The sequence below is a fragment of the Nicotiana tomentosiformis genome, chromosome 5, assembly GCF_000390325.3.
Source record: "Nicotiana tomentosiformis chromosome 5, ASM39032v3, whole genome shotgun sequence".
Taxonomy (NCBI): domain Eukaryota; kingdom Viridiplantae; phylum Streptophyta; class Magnoliopsida; order Solanales; family Solanaceae; genus Nicotiana; species Nicotiana tomentosiformis.
The window spans coordinates 129,470,184-129,488,659 of NC_090816.1; the positions used below are offsets into that span (position 1 = coordinate 129,470,184).

Here is an 18,476-nt window from a genome sequence, read left to right on the forward strand (position 1 = left end):
TCACCGTGCCGCACCATGTCCTTAAGGACAAGTAATTGAATATCATCATATTGCCTCTCTCTGATGCGCTCATATAAGAAAGACCGAGTGACTGTGCAAGCTAGAACCCGACTGGGTTCTGAAACATCTAACCTCACGAACTGATTAGCCAAAGTCTAAAAATCTGCAGCTAATGGCTTCTCACCAACTGGAATATACGCAAGATTGCCCATACTACCAGCCTTTTTACTCAAAGCATCGACTACCACATTGGCCTTTCCGGGGTGATATAAAATGGTGACATCATAGTCTTTCAACAACTCCAACCATATTCTCTTCCTTAAATTAAGATCTTTTTGTTTGAACAGGTACTAAAGGCTATGATGATCAGTAAATACCTCCACGAGACACCGTAGAGGTAATGCCGCAAAATCTTCAGCGCATGAATAATGGCTACCAGTTCTAAGTCATGAACAAGATAATTCTTCTCGTGATCTTTCAACTGTCGCGACACATATGCAATCACCCTGCCATCTTGCATTAATACTGCACCAAGCCCAATGTGAGAGGCGTCACAATATACCGTATACGATCCTAAACCTGTGGGTAATACCAACACTAGCGTTGTAGTCAAAGTGGTCTTGAACTTCTGAAAGCTCAACTCACACTCGTCTAACCATCTAAATGGGGCACCCTTCTGGGTCAATCTGGTCTTAATAGTTGTTCATAATCAATTACAAAATCGTCAATTAACTTCATGTTAATAAAAATCTCGTTTCAATCCTTCACAATACTAATAAGGAGATGCGAGGCATGAAGACCTCATAATTATTTACCCTAATTAACGAGTCACATTTAATGCCACCTACCTCGTAGGTTACAACTTAATATTACAACACGAATTTGGCAAGTATGCATAGAGAATTTCATATAAATATTTTAAAATAAGCCTAGCAGGCATAACTTTCTATTAGTACTATAGTACAAATTTAATTTCACAAGGGAGGATTTAAACACAAGGATTTTTATCACAAGGATCTCGTCCTTATATAACTTCTACCGCAGCTCGTAGCCCGGTTTAAACATATCATTTTATATTAAAATGCGAGGATCTCGTCCTCATTTTTGAATCACAAGTAATATGCACATCGTGCCAATTGAAAATTTCCATTTTCTCCTTTTAAATAATTTCGGTTACACAAAATCACAACACATAATGAACCCCACACCGGTAGGGCATATAATTCATAATTTGTAATTAATTATCTGGAAATTACATCAAAACTTATCGATATGAGTAATAGAAAGCCACCTTTAGCCTCACAGCTCTTATTAGTGACCAACATGGAATGATAGGCATAGTTATCTCCATAGAATCTCCCAACAAGAGTAAACACATAAGTAGATTATAGAATTACGAAGCTCACTCATAAATGGAGCACAATAGGAGGACTTGTCTCGATACTCAGAACCAAATCAAGTTAAGGAAATTATTCCTTTATATTAAATCGAGGTCGCGCCTGTAACAACACCATCTGATGTATCGACCTCCGCCATACCATAAAACAATTATATCAACGGTTGGGCCTCCACCTCTAGGATGCCTTCTACCCGCATGTCCTCCACCCCTACCTAGTTGTGTGGGTGGTGTAGTAACTGCAATGGGGCATGTAGCCTGAGTGCTTTGATGAAATATGTCTCTCCTATGTATGGGACAAGTTTCTCATGATGTGCCTAGTATCACCGCATTCATAACAACCCATTTGCGAGTTTGGCTGCTCATACTGAGTCTGTGCCAGATAATTGAAATAACCATTGTAGGACACTTATGTTAGTGGTGCATTAAAAGAACTTACTGGAGCACCTTGATTAATCCGATGTGCAAACTGGGTTGGCCGACTGCCCAAGCCCCCGCCATAGTGATTTATACTCGCAGACTAGAATCCACTGAATCCCCCAGAACCTCGAGACGTCTTGGTCTCCTTAGTTTCCTTTTTCCTCACCCCGAACACGCTCTAATATCTTGGCAATTTCTACCATTAGTGAAAATGAAGTATCAGCCTGTAGCTCCCGATTCATACAAAAATTTACAATCATAATTGAGTCCTTTAATGATTATGTGGACTCCCACTCTGGCTGTAGGAAGCAAAGTAGGAATATGCCGGGCTAACTTATTGAACCCGATGGCATATTATGATACCGTCATGGTGACCTGACGTAATCATTCAAATCCTATGCGCCATGCATTACGGATAATCCGGGAAACAAACTCTTTCAAAAGTATTTCTGAGAACCGAGCCAAGTGGGCGGTGTTGTATTGGCTGGTCTGCCCTCTTCATAGGCTTGCCACAGACACCTGTGGAGAATTATCTCTCCCAAGGCCAATTTCTTCTTTTGTTATGCTGACTCAACACTGTTGAGCTGACCCATTTCTTAACATACTCTTCGATTCTTCTTTGGGGTAAACTTTACCTCTATTTATATACAATGATCACAAAAGTAGAGCTCCATACAGACAATTCTTAGTCCATAATCTCGTCAACCATTGTACTTCCTCTGAAGCACCCCAAAATCCACAACTGTGACGTCCACGCTGAGTAGACCTTCTGTAAATTTAATGTGATTTCTCTAACTCCTTTGGTACTGAAGCATAAGATTATTTCGGAGGCGTACATACCACAAGTCCCAACCTTATTCTCTATAAGATCTCAGGCCTTAAACACATGTAAATTTTGGGAGAACCTTTCAGTACCACATATATATATTTTAGGCCAAACCTGATATAACACATGACTCGCAAACCATTCATTGATAGTGGACTCCCCCACTCGGCGCGAAGTCAAAGTTCACCACGTCCGATGGTCCACAATATTAACCTTCACAACTCGTATAAATCAACCAGATGCCAAGGTACGTTGCAACCCCCCCCCCCCATATTATTCAAACAAATGCGGAAGCAAAGTTTGAAATATAGTAAATAATTCATAAAAATAACGGTGTCTAAATACCATCTCAGAATTTGTGTCACAAGTGCACGAGCTTCTAGAATAATACAAATAAAGGTCTAAATAAAATGAAGCTATCTGGAAATAAACACACAGCTAAAGTAAAATAGACGGGGACTTCAGAACTGCGGACGCCATGCAGTTATACCTCAAGTCTCCTCCGAGTAGCTGAAATTCGAGCAAGTCTATGGCACTCCGCTGGGACTAACTCTGATATATGCACAAGAAGTACAGAGTGTAGTATCAGTACAACCGACCCCATATACTGGTAAGTGGTGAGCCTAACCTCGATGAAGTAGTGACGAAGCTAAGGCGGGTCACTTACATTTCCTGTACGCAATATTAGTAACAACAATAATAGAAATAAATCGGGTAACTCATTTATAATAATTGAAGCCAACTCAGCAGTCATAACCAATTATCATTTCCATCAATTCTGTTGCAGGGTGCAACCCGCTCTCACAATATTTTCACATTCAATTCTGTTGCAGCGTGCAATCTGCTCTCACAATATTTTCACACAATTCTGTTGCAGCGTGCAACCCGCTCTCACAATATATTCACATTCAGTTCTATTGCAGCGTGCAACCTGTTCTCACAATATATTCATTTTAATCAAGTCTGTTGCGGCGTGCAACCCGATATATATATATATATATATATATATATATATATATATATATATATATATATATATATATATATATATATATATATATATGTCGACTTTTAAATAAGTCTGTTGCGGCATGCAACCCGATCCTCCAATATGGACTTTTAACAAGTCTGTTGCGGCGTGTAACCCGATCCTCCAATATGAACTTTTAATAAGTCTGTTGCGGCGTGCAACCCGATCCTCCAATATATTCATTATAATTAATTCCGTTGCGGCGTGCAACCTAATTCTCCAATATATTCTTTATAATCAATCCTGTTGCGGCGTACAACCCGCTCCTCCAACATATTCATTTACCAATTCTTATAGAAGAATTTTCCCAATAAATGCAACAATTAATAAAAATTATAAGACAACAAGCATACAATAATTATGATTTAATTACGAAACAAACAAAGGCAAATAGCAAATTATTATAGAAATCAGAGAAAAAATATGCAGTTTAATATTTAATATGCTAAATGTCAAATAATAATTAAGGCACATAATTCAAATAGCATGTAACAATTAATGCAGGAATTCAAGAATTAATATTTGGCAAAGAATAGGAGAGAAATAATTATTATAATAATTAATTCATAATTTAACACAATTTATGATTTTTCAAGTAAATACGCAAACAATTAATTTGACGACGTATAGACACTCGTCACCTCGCCTATACGTCGTTCACATGCATTTCACATAACAAATAATTTAAGGGTTCTATTCTCTCAAGTCAAGGTTAACCATGACACTTACCTCGCTTTGTAAATTTTAATTAATTATTTAACCACAACTTTTCCTTTTATATTTGTCTCCAAAAGCTTCAAATCTATTCACAAACAATTCGATATACTCAATACGAATCATAGGAATTAATTCCATATAAATTTATAAATTTTCTGGATAAAAATCCAAAATTCATCAAAATATTCGATAGTGGGACCCACGTCTCAAATATCAGAAAACTTATAAAATTCGAACACCCAATCCGAGACGAGTCTAACCATACAAAAATTATCCATTTCCGATGTCAAATGGACCTTCAAATCTTAAATTTTTGTTTTTGGAAGATTTTATAAAAATCTGATTTTTCTTCCAAAATTTCACGGATTCATGATATAAATGAGTATGAAATCATGAAATATAATCAATATAGGATAAGGGACACTTACCCCAATATTTTTCCGTGAAAATCGCCTTACCCGAGCTAAAAAATGGAAAAGAGTTAAAAATGGGTCGAAACCCCATTTCCAGAACTTTAGTTCTGTTTCTGGGATTTCTACTCATCGCGATCGCGTAGAACAACTTTTGCCCAGGTTCATTTTACTCTTCGCGATCGCGGGAATGGCTTCGCGATCGCGAAGCACATTTTGGCTGCCTAGACTTTTAACTCTACGTGATCGCGTAAATGCTCATGCGATCGCGAAGTACATTTTTCCAGCCTTACGCGATCGCGTACTTAATTGTGCGATCGCGTAGCACATTTGACGTGCCTACCTTCTGCCTTCCTTCCTTTTACGCGATCGCAGCTGGTCCCTTGCGTTCGCAATGCACTGGGAGTTTACCTTCCGCGATCGCGTGCCTATCTTCGCGAACGCGAAGGGTAAAACTTACTACTTACAATTTCCTCTTCGCGATCGCAAGAATGGCTTCGCGATCGCGAAGCACAATGCACCAGATGACAGCAGAAGCTCAAAAACCAGATTTTCTAAGTTCAAAATCATCCCGTAGCCTATCCGAAACTCACCCCGAGCCCTCGGGGCTCCAAACCAAACATGCACACAAGTGCTAAAATATCGTACAAACTTGCTCACGCGATCAAATCGCCAAAATAACACCTAGAACTACGAATCGGACACCAAATCAGAGGACATTTTCAAGAAAACTTTAAACTTATATTTTTACAACTGGACGTCCGAATCACGTCAAATCAACTCCGATTCTCACCAAATTTGACAGATAAGTCATAAATATTATAGTGGACCTATACCGGGCTCCGGAACCAAAATACGGATCCGGTGTCAATAAATCCAACATCAGTAAATTCTTAAAAATCATTAAGCTTTCAAGCTTTTAATTTTTTATCAAAATTCCATATCTCGAGTTAGGGACCTCAGAATTCGATTTCGGGCATACGCCCAAGTCCCAAATCACGATGCAGACCTACCGGAATTGTCAAAATACTGGTCCGGGTCCGTTTGCTCAAAATGTTGACTAAAGTCAACTCAGTTGAGTTTTTAAAGCTCTATTTCACATTTTAATCCATTTTTCACATAAAAGCTTTTCGGAAAATTGTACGGACTGCGCACGCAATTCGGGGAATGATAAATAGTACTTTTCGAGGTCTTAGAATACAGAATTACTTATTATATTTAAAGATGATATTTTGGGTAATCACAAGAACTACACATAACTTGATTACTTTAAAACCATGGATATGTGGGTAACTCAGAGACCAGAGTGCGGCCTATATTTTTCAAAACACCCCATTCGGTCAAAATTGGTCATCATTTCTTTACCCGACAACTCTTTCATCCTTTCCGGGAAAGATGGGCAGTTGTTGATACAAAATAGCGCATATGCATTATCATTTGATTTACAAGCATACACAAGTATTTTTCATAATTTTCCATAATTTCTTAAAGACTTTAAATCAATTTATTTCTGCATTTTTATTATATAAATATCTAATAATTACCCTCCAAATTATTATTTATTATGAAGATCTAATCATTTAAACTTATAATTTATACCAATATGAGGTTTTAAATATTTTCAGGGCATTTCTTATAATTACATTTGCATTTTTAGGGCCAAATTGCATATTTTGCAACAATAGCCCATATGCATGTATAATTACATTATTTGTGCAGAAAATAACTTTTTATATTTTTTATAATGTTAAATAATTATTTTTAATAATTTTCATGCACAAATGATATTTTTTATATTTATTAATTACTTTTATAAATTATTTATTGATAAAATACTGGGTATTTAAATAATAGCCTAATTTTAACCTATTTTCGGACCTAAAACTACCCAATCCCAACCAAATAACCTTTGAGCCCAAACTAAATAACCCCCCGACCCAACCAATAAACTAACCCGACCCAGAACCCCCGACTAATCGTGGTCGTTGATCTCCGAGATCAACGACCCATATTACCTCGTCCCTTTTTAATCAACCAAACTCCCCTAACCCTAACCATACCTCACCGCCCGTCGCCCTTGAATAGTCTCATATCTCATCTCTCAAACCCTAGCATCTCCCCCCAAATCTCCTCCCCTAATCCCACCGGACATGGGGTTACATGGCTGTTTCTTGCCATATTCTACTTCCCCCTGGTACTGGAACCTTCTATATACCGCTTGCCCAAACATGGCAAGCGGATTTCATCAACGTCGAACCAAAGCAGGTTCAATTCCTTGGCCTATTTCCGTCTATGTTCATTCTTGTTCTTTTATGGTATAAATCTTTGTGTATTTCTGTGATTCCTACTCACCCTAAAATTAGGATTTCAGATTCCTTTTAAATCGAACCAAATCTGGTTCGATCCTTTGATTTTAAAAGGCATTCCTGTCTATATTCATCCTATTCTATGCAACGTGTGATTTTTACCTTTTATTTATTTTTTAGATTTTTGCCGATTTTACACTTTCCCTAAAATTAGGGTTTGAGATTTTCACTCTTTTCCTTACTGATTTGATTGCATGTGATGATTCTTTCCTTTCTCGTGCTTGATTGATGATTTTCCTTGTTTGGATGTTAATTTCTACTACTATATAAACCCCTCCCCATTCCCCTTTTGAGACAGACTTGAATCGTGAAGGTTTACAAAAAAAACTGAAGTTATCGCACTTTGTTCTCTATATATTCTTGTTCCTGGCTGGCTGAAATCCAAGACCAGAAATTATGGGTTCTTGCTATTTCGTTGATATTCATAACACAACAGGCTTCCTTTCTTTTTTGTTTCATTTAACTGGTGAGTTACCAAACTTTTGTCATTTCATTCTGATTTACCTGTCATTAACATGAGTTTTCACTTCTGAAGATTTTCATTCCATGTGTTACTTCAGTTTTAGACTTTGCTAATCTGAATGCCATTACGTTTGTAGTTTGAGACATGTTTATACCTGAGTTGATTAATTTTTTTTAATTCTTCCTAGCCTATGTGTTATTGATAGCCACCCCTCTACTGTTTAAAATTGCTACTGGAACATGCTCTCATATCCTCTTTCTATGGATTAGTTGTCTAAGTATGCATATATAAGTATATAGCACAAGTTTGTTTCTGAATTTGTTGTGATGACATGTAGCCTGTTTTGATCCTGCTTTCACCATGCCTTGACTTCCCCAGTAATTGCCCTAATCCTATTAAGTTCTTATTTATATGATTTCTTCTTGTGATACTAGCATTCTACATTTAGCATAATTTGAACTTTTTACCATAAGTTTGTGCACATCAATCCTGCAAACCTGTTTTGGTAACATATGTATTATGTGTTGAATTTGTTCTTTTGAAACTTTGCTAAAGTCTGTTCATGTGCTCAACTTGAATCTGTTTGTATCCCTCAGTGTTGTCCCTTAACCTCATTTTATTCCTTTACTACTTGGTCTCTTTGAGTTCTTATTCTTAGCCGGCTGAAAGCCAAGGCTACTTAGGTTCTGCCCTTTGACCTCCCTAGTGTGAGCACTGCTCAGGGTCCAATTGAGACCCTTGTGAACTCTGACACACTAGGATTTGGTCCCTAATCCCTCCTCTGAACTATTCTTGTTAACCACCCTAGTATGAGCACTGCCCTGGGTTTTTAAAGCCCTCGGGAACTATGACACACTAGGGCCTTGGTTTTATATGCTCAACTCCATCTTGTGCTCACTAAGTGAGTCATTTAATTCCTAGTTGTTGTATGTCTATGAGTGTGTAACTTGGAGACTGTTGTGATTTGTGAGAATAAAGGCCAGGCCTGTCCAGGTGTATTTTGGGCATGTTGTAGGCTCCATATATTTAGTCTCCTATGTAATCCATGCTATTCATTCTGGTTTGTAATAATTATTGTAATAACAGTTGGGGTATTAGTGAAATTCGGAAAGTGATTTTTATCTTATATTTGCAATAAGGGTTAGAAATCCTACCTATAGGTCCAACAATGTGTTATCATATGTGATGTGTTAGAAATCATGCCTATAGGTAAATTATTATGTTCAGTCATTATGCGATAGCATCCATGTCCATAGGGTCAATGCTTGGTTCAATTATGTTATGGTATGATCCAATATGTATGCAAATTTCTGTTTACGCACTGTTCTGATCAAATTATAGAAATCATGCCTATAGGAAATCACACACTTCACTTAACTTGTTTAATGCCTGCACATTATTCAAAAGCATGATCGTTTGACTAAATGTCTTACCTACTCTTATGTATACTTCTTTCCGATTAATAGATATCATGCCTATAGGGAATGAATGCTAATAACAACCTTTTCAATTTGCACCATGCTCAATAGATATCATGCATGTAGGATTTTTATTATTTAAATTCGTTATTACATCATACTGTCCATCTAGAATGCATGTCTATAGGAGCTAAATATGTATAAAATCAGCTCAAACTGTCAACCTTTAGAAAGCATGCCTATATGATCTAAATATATGAGAATAAGTCCCAATCGACAGTCTCTAGAAATCATGCCTATAGGACCTCACTACTAGTTCTTCAAACGTTGTTATCCACGCGATTATTAGGAGGCATAAGTAATTTTGAGCATTTCCAATAGGTTTATTGTCCCTACTGTGTATAATGACTTATAGATCATGTCTATCAGTTTATTAACTTATAACATATAGTCTCAATAATTAACGTGTAATACCAAATACTTCTAAATTGTATAGTCGCTTAGAGATCACGTCTATGGGTTTCATAACCCCCTCATAATCTACAAATTAGTTAACTTGGGGCAGCAGCACCACATATACGACATTGAATTCAACATCACATAGAGATCCTGCCTATAGGATTCTGCAAACTTATCAAAATCTATAATCTGTCAATGCTAATAAGTTTGGCGTGCAATTGTTGTCTAGATACGGAGGCTAACTTGAGCCCTTATTTGCTTATAAGTGAAAGTCCTAAATGTTTTGCATGTTGCCTAGTATTTTCCCTTTTTAAGCAACCTAAGTTGAAGTCTAGAACCACCTTGAAATAGAGGTCCAAATGCCTCATGTACCATAGGCATGGGACGGGTAGTGCACGCATAGGGTATGACTTATAATTAACTAGTACGCTTTAGGTAAATAACTTAAAGATAGTAATAGGGTAGCGGGAGATGATAGTCTGTGCCCGCTGAATAATATGAGTAACACCCCATCTTGAGGGAGTTATAAAGTATTATTTATGTTGCACGGGGTGATCCTTTAGGCTAAAAAACTTAGGACTCCCCCCACCATTCCTATTAAAATATTTCTTTATTTGTCCAAACTATTTCTTTTCTCTTAGACTAATTCACATAATTCGAGTTCGGCCGGGACCCACCGTTGTGGACCTCGAGGAGTGCCTAACACCTTCTCCTCGAGGTAATTTGAGCCCTTACCCGATCTTTGATGATGCAAACTATCAAACCCAAGTCATTTGTAAATAGGTGCCCTAACACACCTTAATCCGTTAGGTGGCGACTCTCTCTTTTGAATAACCCTTCCTTTAAAAGAGTTGTCACGACATCGAAGCTCGACTTTCACGAGAAAAAGGGGGCGCGACAAAGAGCACTCAATCAAATGATCGTCTATAGAGTGTATTCTTGTAATAAAGAAAATGAGGGGCTCTCCTTCGAATTTCTGTCTTCCTTCGAGAATTTTTTGGCAATATCCCATAACAAAGATAATCGATTAATGGTTGTCACCAATCTTCAATTTCAACCTCAAGAACAGAAGCAAGATGCTCAACTTCGCTTTCTTCTTCCTCATAGTCATTTGGTGAAGGAACTACCCATCTTTGGCAAATAACGACTTATGTTTGATCAGGAAAAGATAATGTAGAAGCTAAGGCTGCTAATGCATCAGCTCTCTTATTTCCCTTTCTCGGCACATGTTGAATAGTTACCTCTCCAAGCCAACTTACCAATATTTGAGCATATTTGTGATATGGCACCAACTCTGGCTTCTTGACCTTATAGCTACCCAAAATATGATTGATCACTAACTTGGAGTCTCCAAAAACTTGTTGTTGCAATTTTTTGATATCCAGAGCCATTTCAAGCCCAAATATAAGCGTTTGATATTCAAATACATTATTGGAGCACCGTTGTGTTAGAGTGAAAGAATATGGCAAAACTTCTCCTTGAGAAGTGATAAACACTAATCCAGCGCCATCTCTTTCACGATGTGCAGCGCCATCAAAATACATCTTCCAAGGAGGTTGAATTTCTATGACCATTGCATCTTCATCAGATAATTCATCAGACAACTCCCAATCATCTAGAATTGGATGGCACTCTAGGAAGTCTGCTAATGCTTGTCCTTTTACCGCCTTTTGAGGAGCATACACAATTCCAAATTGTTGAAATTGGAGGTACCACCTCGCTAATCGATTACTTAGGACTGGTTTAGACATGACAAACTTGATAGGATTCGCTCTTGAGACGAGTCGCACAATGTGAGCTTGGAAGTAATGCTTTAGCTTCTGAATGGAGATGACAAGTGCCAAACATAACTTCTCAATAGGTGAATACTTGAGATCATTTGGCGCCATCATCCTACTCAAGTAATAAAGTGCATTTTCTTTGCCTTCATTGTTTCCTTGAGCTAGAAGTTCTCCTACTAACCTTTCATGTGCTGAAATGTATAATATTAATGGCTTTCCAGGTATGGGGGCTGCCAGTACTGGAGGTTTCATCAAATAAGACTTAATTCTTTCAAAAGCATTTCTGCAAGCTTAGTTCCATTCAAAAGGAAACCCTTTCTTCATGAGGCGACTAAATGGTTGGCATCTTCCAGCCAAATTCAAAATAAATCTTCTAAGATATGCCAACTTACCTTGTAAGCTTTTTAATTCATGAATATCCTTAGGCTCGGGAATTTTCAAGATAGCATCCACCTTAGCTTGATCAATTTTGATACCTTAGTGTCGAATAATAAAACCGGGGAACTTCCCAGAAGTAACTCCAAAGGAGCACTTCAACTGATTCATTCTAAGTTGGTATCTCCGAAGCCGTTCAAATACCATCCTCAAATCTTGCAAGTGATCATCTTTATTCCTTGACTTTACCACCAAGTCGTCAACATAACACTTCACATTTTTGTGAAGCATGTCATCAAAAATATTTTGCATGGCACGTTGATATGTGGCACCAGTATTCTTCAAGCCAAAAGGCATTACCTTGTAGTAGTATATACGCGAAAGGCAGTAAGTTCTTCATCCTTCAGTGCCATGCGAATTTGATTATATCTAGATGAACCATCCATGAAAAACATCGCCTCGTATCCAGTCGTTGCATCAATCATGAGCTCACAGATATGAAGAGGAAATTCATCCTTAGGACAAACGTTATTTAGGTCACTAAAGTCAATACAACCTCAGATTTGGCCATTCTTCTTTCTTACATGGACGATGCTTGAAATCCTTGTAGGATATTTAACTTCACAAACAAAACCAACCTCAATAAGCTTGTTAACTTCGGTTTCAATCATGGGAACCGGTTCTGGTCTAAAACGACGTTGTGCTTGCTTCACAGGATGAGCACCTCATTGACGTCAAGGTAATGAATATACACCTTGGGGTCTAAACCTGGCATTTATTTGTATCTCCAAGCAAATACGTCTTTGAACTCCTTAAGTAGCTCAATATATTTGCTCTCTTCATCACCAGTTAAAGAGGCACTTACATATGTGGGCTTTGGATCTTCAACTACTCCGAGATTGACTTCTTTTAGTGCATCAATCATTGTCTTCACCCCTTCTTCAAGATAGGTGGTGCATATTTAGCGTCTTCATCCTCTTGAGGATCACCATCATTGAAACATATGTGATTATATACATGGATATCAAGGCACTTTTCCTTGATTTTCGCATAAGATGAAGCATTTTGTTCGTCATGAATGATGATATGATATGATGACCCCATACTTTCTTTATCTTCCTTTCGTTCTTTAGTATGGACTATAGTATGAGCCTTTGCTTTGAGGACCTCTTCACACGAAACTACAACTTTGGTCTCTTGCCTCATTCTAGAAGGAATCAGGCTTAGGCAGTCTGTGGTGAAAATCTCCTTTTTAGTGAAGATAGGTGCTCCAATCCTTCTATCACTTCCATGATGCTTGTTCTCCTTCTTCAGTGGCCCAACCTATCAAAGACTGAGGTCCTTGGTTTTGCAAGTCGATCTAACACAGAAGGTTTCTTATTAAGTGTCATTGACACTTCTTCAGCAGTAATGTAGTTACAACTTGCCCTTTTAATGGAAATATGGATTGGCGGGGGTTGTTTGTAACCTAATCATTCACGTGATTGCTTCAGTGGGTACCCTTTCTCAATCATCATCTTTTGAGTAGGGTTTGAAGCTTCAGGCGGGAGCTTTTCCAACTTGGATGGTTCATTGGGATCATATCCAGCTTTTGCTAACAACTTGTAGGCATTTGGGTCAAAGCTCTCATCTATGCGCTTTGCAGGAAGTGCTAGATTTAGAAGCGAATTGTGATTTGATGATTTGACAAACCCTTTCAGCAACTTTGTAGACGACTTAATTGCATCAATTCACTTGATAGGAAGGGTCAAGTCTCCTAACATATTACCTTGTAGTTCAGAAGATGGATCTTCAACCTTCCTTGCCTTTGGGACATAGCGAAGAACATGAGTCACTTTCTTACTTGAAGATGCCTCATTCATATTGTTCCTATCATAAAGCACATGATCTTTTTCAACCGTAATCTTTGCCTTGCTAGTTGTGACATCAACCTTCTTGGCAACACTTTTGGTTGGCGTCACGTCATCAACTTTAACCTTCTTTGAGATATAATTCTTTGAGTAGAATTTCGCATCGACAAAGTATGATTCAGCCTCGGTAAAGGGCTTATCATCAACAAATATCTTCTTTTCGACCCCATCTTCACAGTACTACAAGCACTGATGGTAGGTGGATGAAACCACTTTGTTCTTGTGTATCCATAACCTTCCTAACAAGATATTATATGAGGTCTTTGCATCGATCACGTGCATACATGCACTCGAATGCAAATCTCCCATATTTAGTTCTAATTTGATAGCCCCTATATCTCTTTGACCCCCTTGATTGAACCCTTGAATCATCAAACAACTTTCACATAGTTCATCCATCGGTATTCCAAGCTCTTTGATAGTACGAATTGGGAGAATATTGACGCCAGATCCATCATCGATCAAGATTCTACTTATTCTCTATTCTTGCACAAAGCCAACCATGAATATGGGAAGATTATGGTGTGTTTCACCAAGCAAAAGATCATCATTAGTAAATGTGATTTTTGCATCACAAATGTCCGCTTCTTCAGAATTCTCAGTGAGTTTTTCAGGAAAGGGAGGTGGCAACAATGATGGATCCTCCTTCTTTGTCTTTTCTTCATCTATATTACAACATGAGGCCTTGATATATTCACGGGAAGCTTGCGGGTGTAACCAGCTTAGCAGAAATTCATTAAATGTCACTGGACGACGTGGACTTTGACAGTGATTCTCCGCCATTTTTGCTTTCTTCCAATTCTTCTTTATCATTTTCTTCTTGGGTCTTTTTACCATTTTCCCCTAGTCAACTGCTTATTTGATTCCCTTTGTGAATTTGCCTTGCAGCGTCTTCGACGAGTCATAAGAATCCAACCTTCATCATCAGTTTGATCATCACGTGATTCACCTTCCTCTTGAGATCTTTCCTCCACTAATAGTTTATACACTATAGGGAGAAGCAATGGCTTGCTCACATCGATAGGTTCAAAGTCACCAAAATTTAATCATATTTGGTGATGATGTAGTTTGGATGCCATCATATTCATGTACTTCGACAAAATTGCAAAGGAAAATGGGATCAAGTGAACCAAAAACGAAAGAGACTTGATTCAAATTGTCTTTCTCATCCTCAAGCAAGATTTTTCCCTTCATCGGCCAAGTCCATGACTTTCTCATTGAAGACAAAGCACTTTTCAATAGGGTGGCCAATCAACCGATTATACTTGCAATAATTCGAATCATTAGTCCTTCCAGCTTCATCTGGCCACTTCATTTTAGGTAACTCCATGAGTTTCAACTCAAGGAGTTCTTCAAAAATTGCTGGAACATTAGAGTCCAAGAATGGATATCTTTCGCTTGCATTTCCTTCATAGTTAATTTCCGGCCAACTTCATCCTGTAAGGACGTTGTGTTCACACTTTGCTTCTTACTCACTTTTGCAGTGACCTTTAATGATGAGGTGTTAACATTCATTGATTCCTTGCTCTCAGACTTCGGCACGAACTTGCCTCTTTTCTTTATTTCTTGTTTATCTTTCACTGTACGAGGTTTATAAACAGGCGGCCCTTGATTTCCACTTGAAGACATGCTTAACTCCATATCATGAGCACGTGTAGCCAATTTTTCAAAAGACTCAGGCTTGATACCATGTAGGATGTAGCGGAGTCCCCAATGCATTCCTTGGATACACATTTCTATTCCAGAAGCTTCAATAAGTCTGTCTTTGCAGTTGAGGCTTGCATTGTTCCACTGATTGATTAAATCAGCGATTGGTTCATCCTTCCATTGACGTATATTTCTGAGTTCAACCATACTTACAGTGTGCCTTGTGCTATAGAAGCGATTGAGAAGTTCATGTTCAAGTTGCTTCCAGCTATTGATGAAACCAGCCTTGAGATCAGTGTACCAATCAAAAGAGTTTCCTTTTAAGGAACAGACAAATTGCTTGACAAGATAATCTCCATAGGTTCCAGCATTATTACAAGTTTCGACGAAGTGTGCAATGTGTTGCTTTGGATTTCCCTTTCCATCAAATTGTTGAAATTTTGGGGGTTGATAACCTGCAGGCATCTTCAAACTATCAATTCTCGCAGTGTATGGCTTCACATATGCGAGAGAAGACTTGGCAACAACATCGTACTTATCTTTGATGGTTCCCATGATGAAGTCTTTCAATTGGTCAATGGGAATAACCCCATCAGATGAAATCTGAAATTCTTTAGGAGTCGTTGTCTGCCTTGCGGATGAGTCTCCTTTATCTTGCATCATTGGGAGCTTTCCAGGTGCATGACTTGAATCTCCCACCATCATGCTTTCAACTTTATCTGTCAACTTGACAATTTGATTATCTTGATCTTGCATATGCTTCGTCAACCCCTCAATTGCCTTTGTTAAATTTGTGAGTTGTTCTTCAACAGTTGAAGTGTTAGTCACCATTGCTTGGATAACTGTCGTGAATGGTAGAGCAAAGCATGGATTTTCTCTTACACCATACTTTGAGTGGAAGAACTCACGTAGAGTGCTTGGAGCAGATCTAGTGATCAAGACATCATCATCATCCTGTGTGATGAGATTCTTAGATCTAGATGGGCTAAGTAGAGCCAATGTCTTCTCAACGATTTCAACAATGTTCGCTCCTTCTTCCAATTCAGTTGAAAATGATCTTGCCCCCTTTGAGGATCGAAAATCAAAGATAGAAACTGATGCAGGCGACATTTGAAATGCTTGTTGTCCCAGCAAGTTTGTCTTATTCCTAGTGACAGGTCCTACGTTTTCCATAGTAGCATCCATTAAGTTTTCCACATCAGATGAAAACTTGGAATCTGTAGCCTTAGCAGTAGTGAGTTTGAAGTTGATCTTCTTAGGAGCCATTTCTGTGTTCTTAAAATTTGATAATTGAAAAGATGAGAGGTAGAGATTGTCCCACTAGGCGTGCCAGAAATTTGTAACAACAAATTTTCGCGTCGAGAAAAATAAATAATCAACACTGGAAAATTGCGCAATAAATGTAGTATTTGATTTCAACAAATGAACGTGTTACAATCTCTATGGTATTACTCTGATTCTTCAAGAATATAAACTATATTGATGAGCTTGATTTTGATTTTGATTTTGATTTTGATTCAAGGGCTTGTAAAGGTTGGTCTTGGATCTTCTTCTTGAGCTTGAATTTGGATTTGATCACGAACAAGTAATTTGATCTTGAATGCCTTGGTATTTGATTTGGCTTTGTTCTTGATCTTGAACTTGAACTTGAACTTGTAGCTTGAGTGCTTGAACTTATAGCTTGTAGAGAAATTTGCGGTGTTTGATCCACGAGCTCTCTGCTTGCTTCTTGTTATCACTTCTGGTGTATTCTAGCTTTATGAAGACCTCTATTTATAGTTGTAGGGATTAGTGTGGCTGTGCAATTTGATTGGTCCCATTTGAACTTACCAATACCATTCAGACACTTGGCACAACTCTATTGGTTGTTGATTTGACTTAGTATGCCACCCTCTCTTGACACATGGCATGATTTCATTGGCTCATTTATTAATCTTGGATCGCCATATCATTTGAGACGTGGCGTGATTTTATTGGCTCGTTCTTTTGACTTGGATTGCCACATCACTTGACACATGGCATGAGCCTGGACTTTTAGATGGACTAATAGCCATTTGGACCTTGGGCCAATGAAGTGGACTTATCATTTAATTTGTCGTCAAATTAAATGAACTAGCCCAATACATATATATTTGATTTAAATAATTAGCCCATTTTACTAACAATAATATTTGTATGGACTAATATCTTGAATTTAATATAGTCCAAATTATTTTATGGATTTAAATTCGATAAAATTTAAATGCTTACAGTCACGTCCTTAGGGGTCGTTTGGTTGCCGGTTAGAGTTATGCATGTATTAGTTATACATGTATTAGTTATGCAGATATTAGTTATGTATGTATTAGTTATGGAGGAACAAGTAATGCAGAGATTAGTTATGCAGGGATAAGTTGTGCAAGGTTGAGTTGTGTTGGGATTATTTATACATAGGTTAGTTATGCATAGGTTAGTTATGCGGTAGTTATATAAGGATTAGTAATATAAATGTAATGTGAGTGCTATTTATTATTAGCTTACTTTATTTTATTAAAATTGTTAGTATAGTTTAAATATATATTTTTAATCTAAAAAATACAAGTTTGAATAAAGGGTATTCTTATCATTTTGTGTTTTAATGCAAGTATTACTAATACATGTATAAGTTATTATACCTTCTACCCTGTATAAATAATACATAGATTCCCTCATAACTTATACATGTATTAGTTATCCGGAAAAGAAAAATATGAACCAAACATTGTATTAGCAATGCTACATTTTTTGTGAAAAAGAGGAAAAAATAACCAAACATTATATAACTTATGCTAGCTTCTATGTGGAGATTATTTTTTTCATTCTTTTAACCAAACAATATATAAAGTTATCCTAGTTTTAATATATGGATAACTCCTCTCTAACTGGCTACCAAATGACCCTTTAATTATTAACTAAGTACACGTGCGACACTTGACAACTCGCTCACGATCTTGCACAACTTGCTCACATTCTTGCTGTGCCAAGTAAACCTTACCACACTCAAGATCACTAAGGGAATATTAGAACACAAGAGAATTGCCAAAGAAAGCTTCTGTATTAGAGAGAACTTGATTGTTTTGCTTGTTGAATTACAAATGAATGGCCTTTTTATATACTAGTCTCCTATGGGCTAGTGTGTAAATATTAACTATTACAAAGGTCCTTAATATTTACAAGAAAAGGGCTTTCTCTAGAATTTTTTACAAGCCTAGAAGATTCCAAGGACTTTCCTAGAAAATC

The 18,476-nt window shown here is 37.5% G+C and overlaps 1 protein-coding gene across 1 annotated transcript; it reads right to left on the reverse strand.

The window, feature by feature from the left end:
• Positions 1–10,653: 10,653 nt before the first annotated feature.
• On the reverse strand, positions 10,654–12,586 carry LOC104086916 (uncharacterized). Its single transcript, XM_070176928.1, has 4 exons — positions 12,461–12,586; positions 12,300–12,368; positions 12,022–12,176; positions 10,654–11,569 (listed from the first exon to the last, which is right to left on the reverse strand). The coding sequence occupies exons 1-4, from the start codon at positions 12,584–12,586 to the stop codon at positions 10,654–10,656; spliced, it is 1,266 nt and encodes a 421-aa protein (XP_070033029.1).
• Between the last annotated feature and the right edge of the window lie 5,890 nt (positions 12,587–18,476).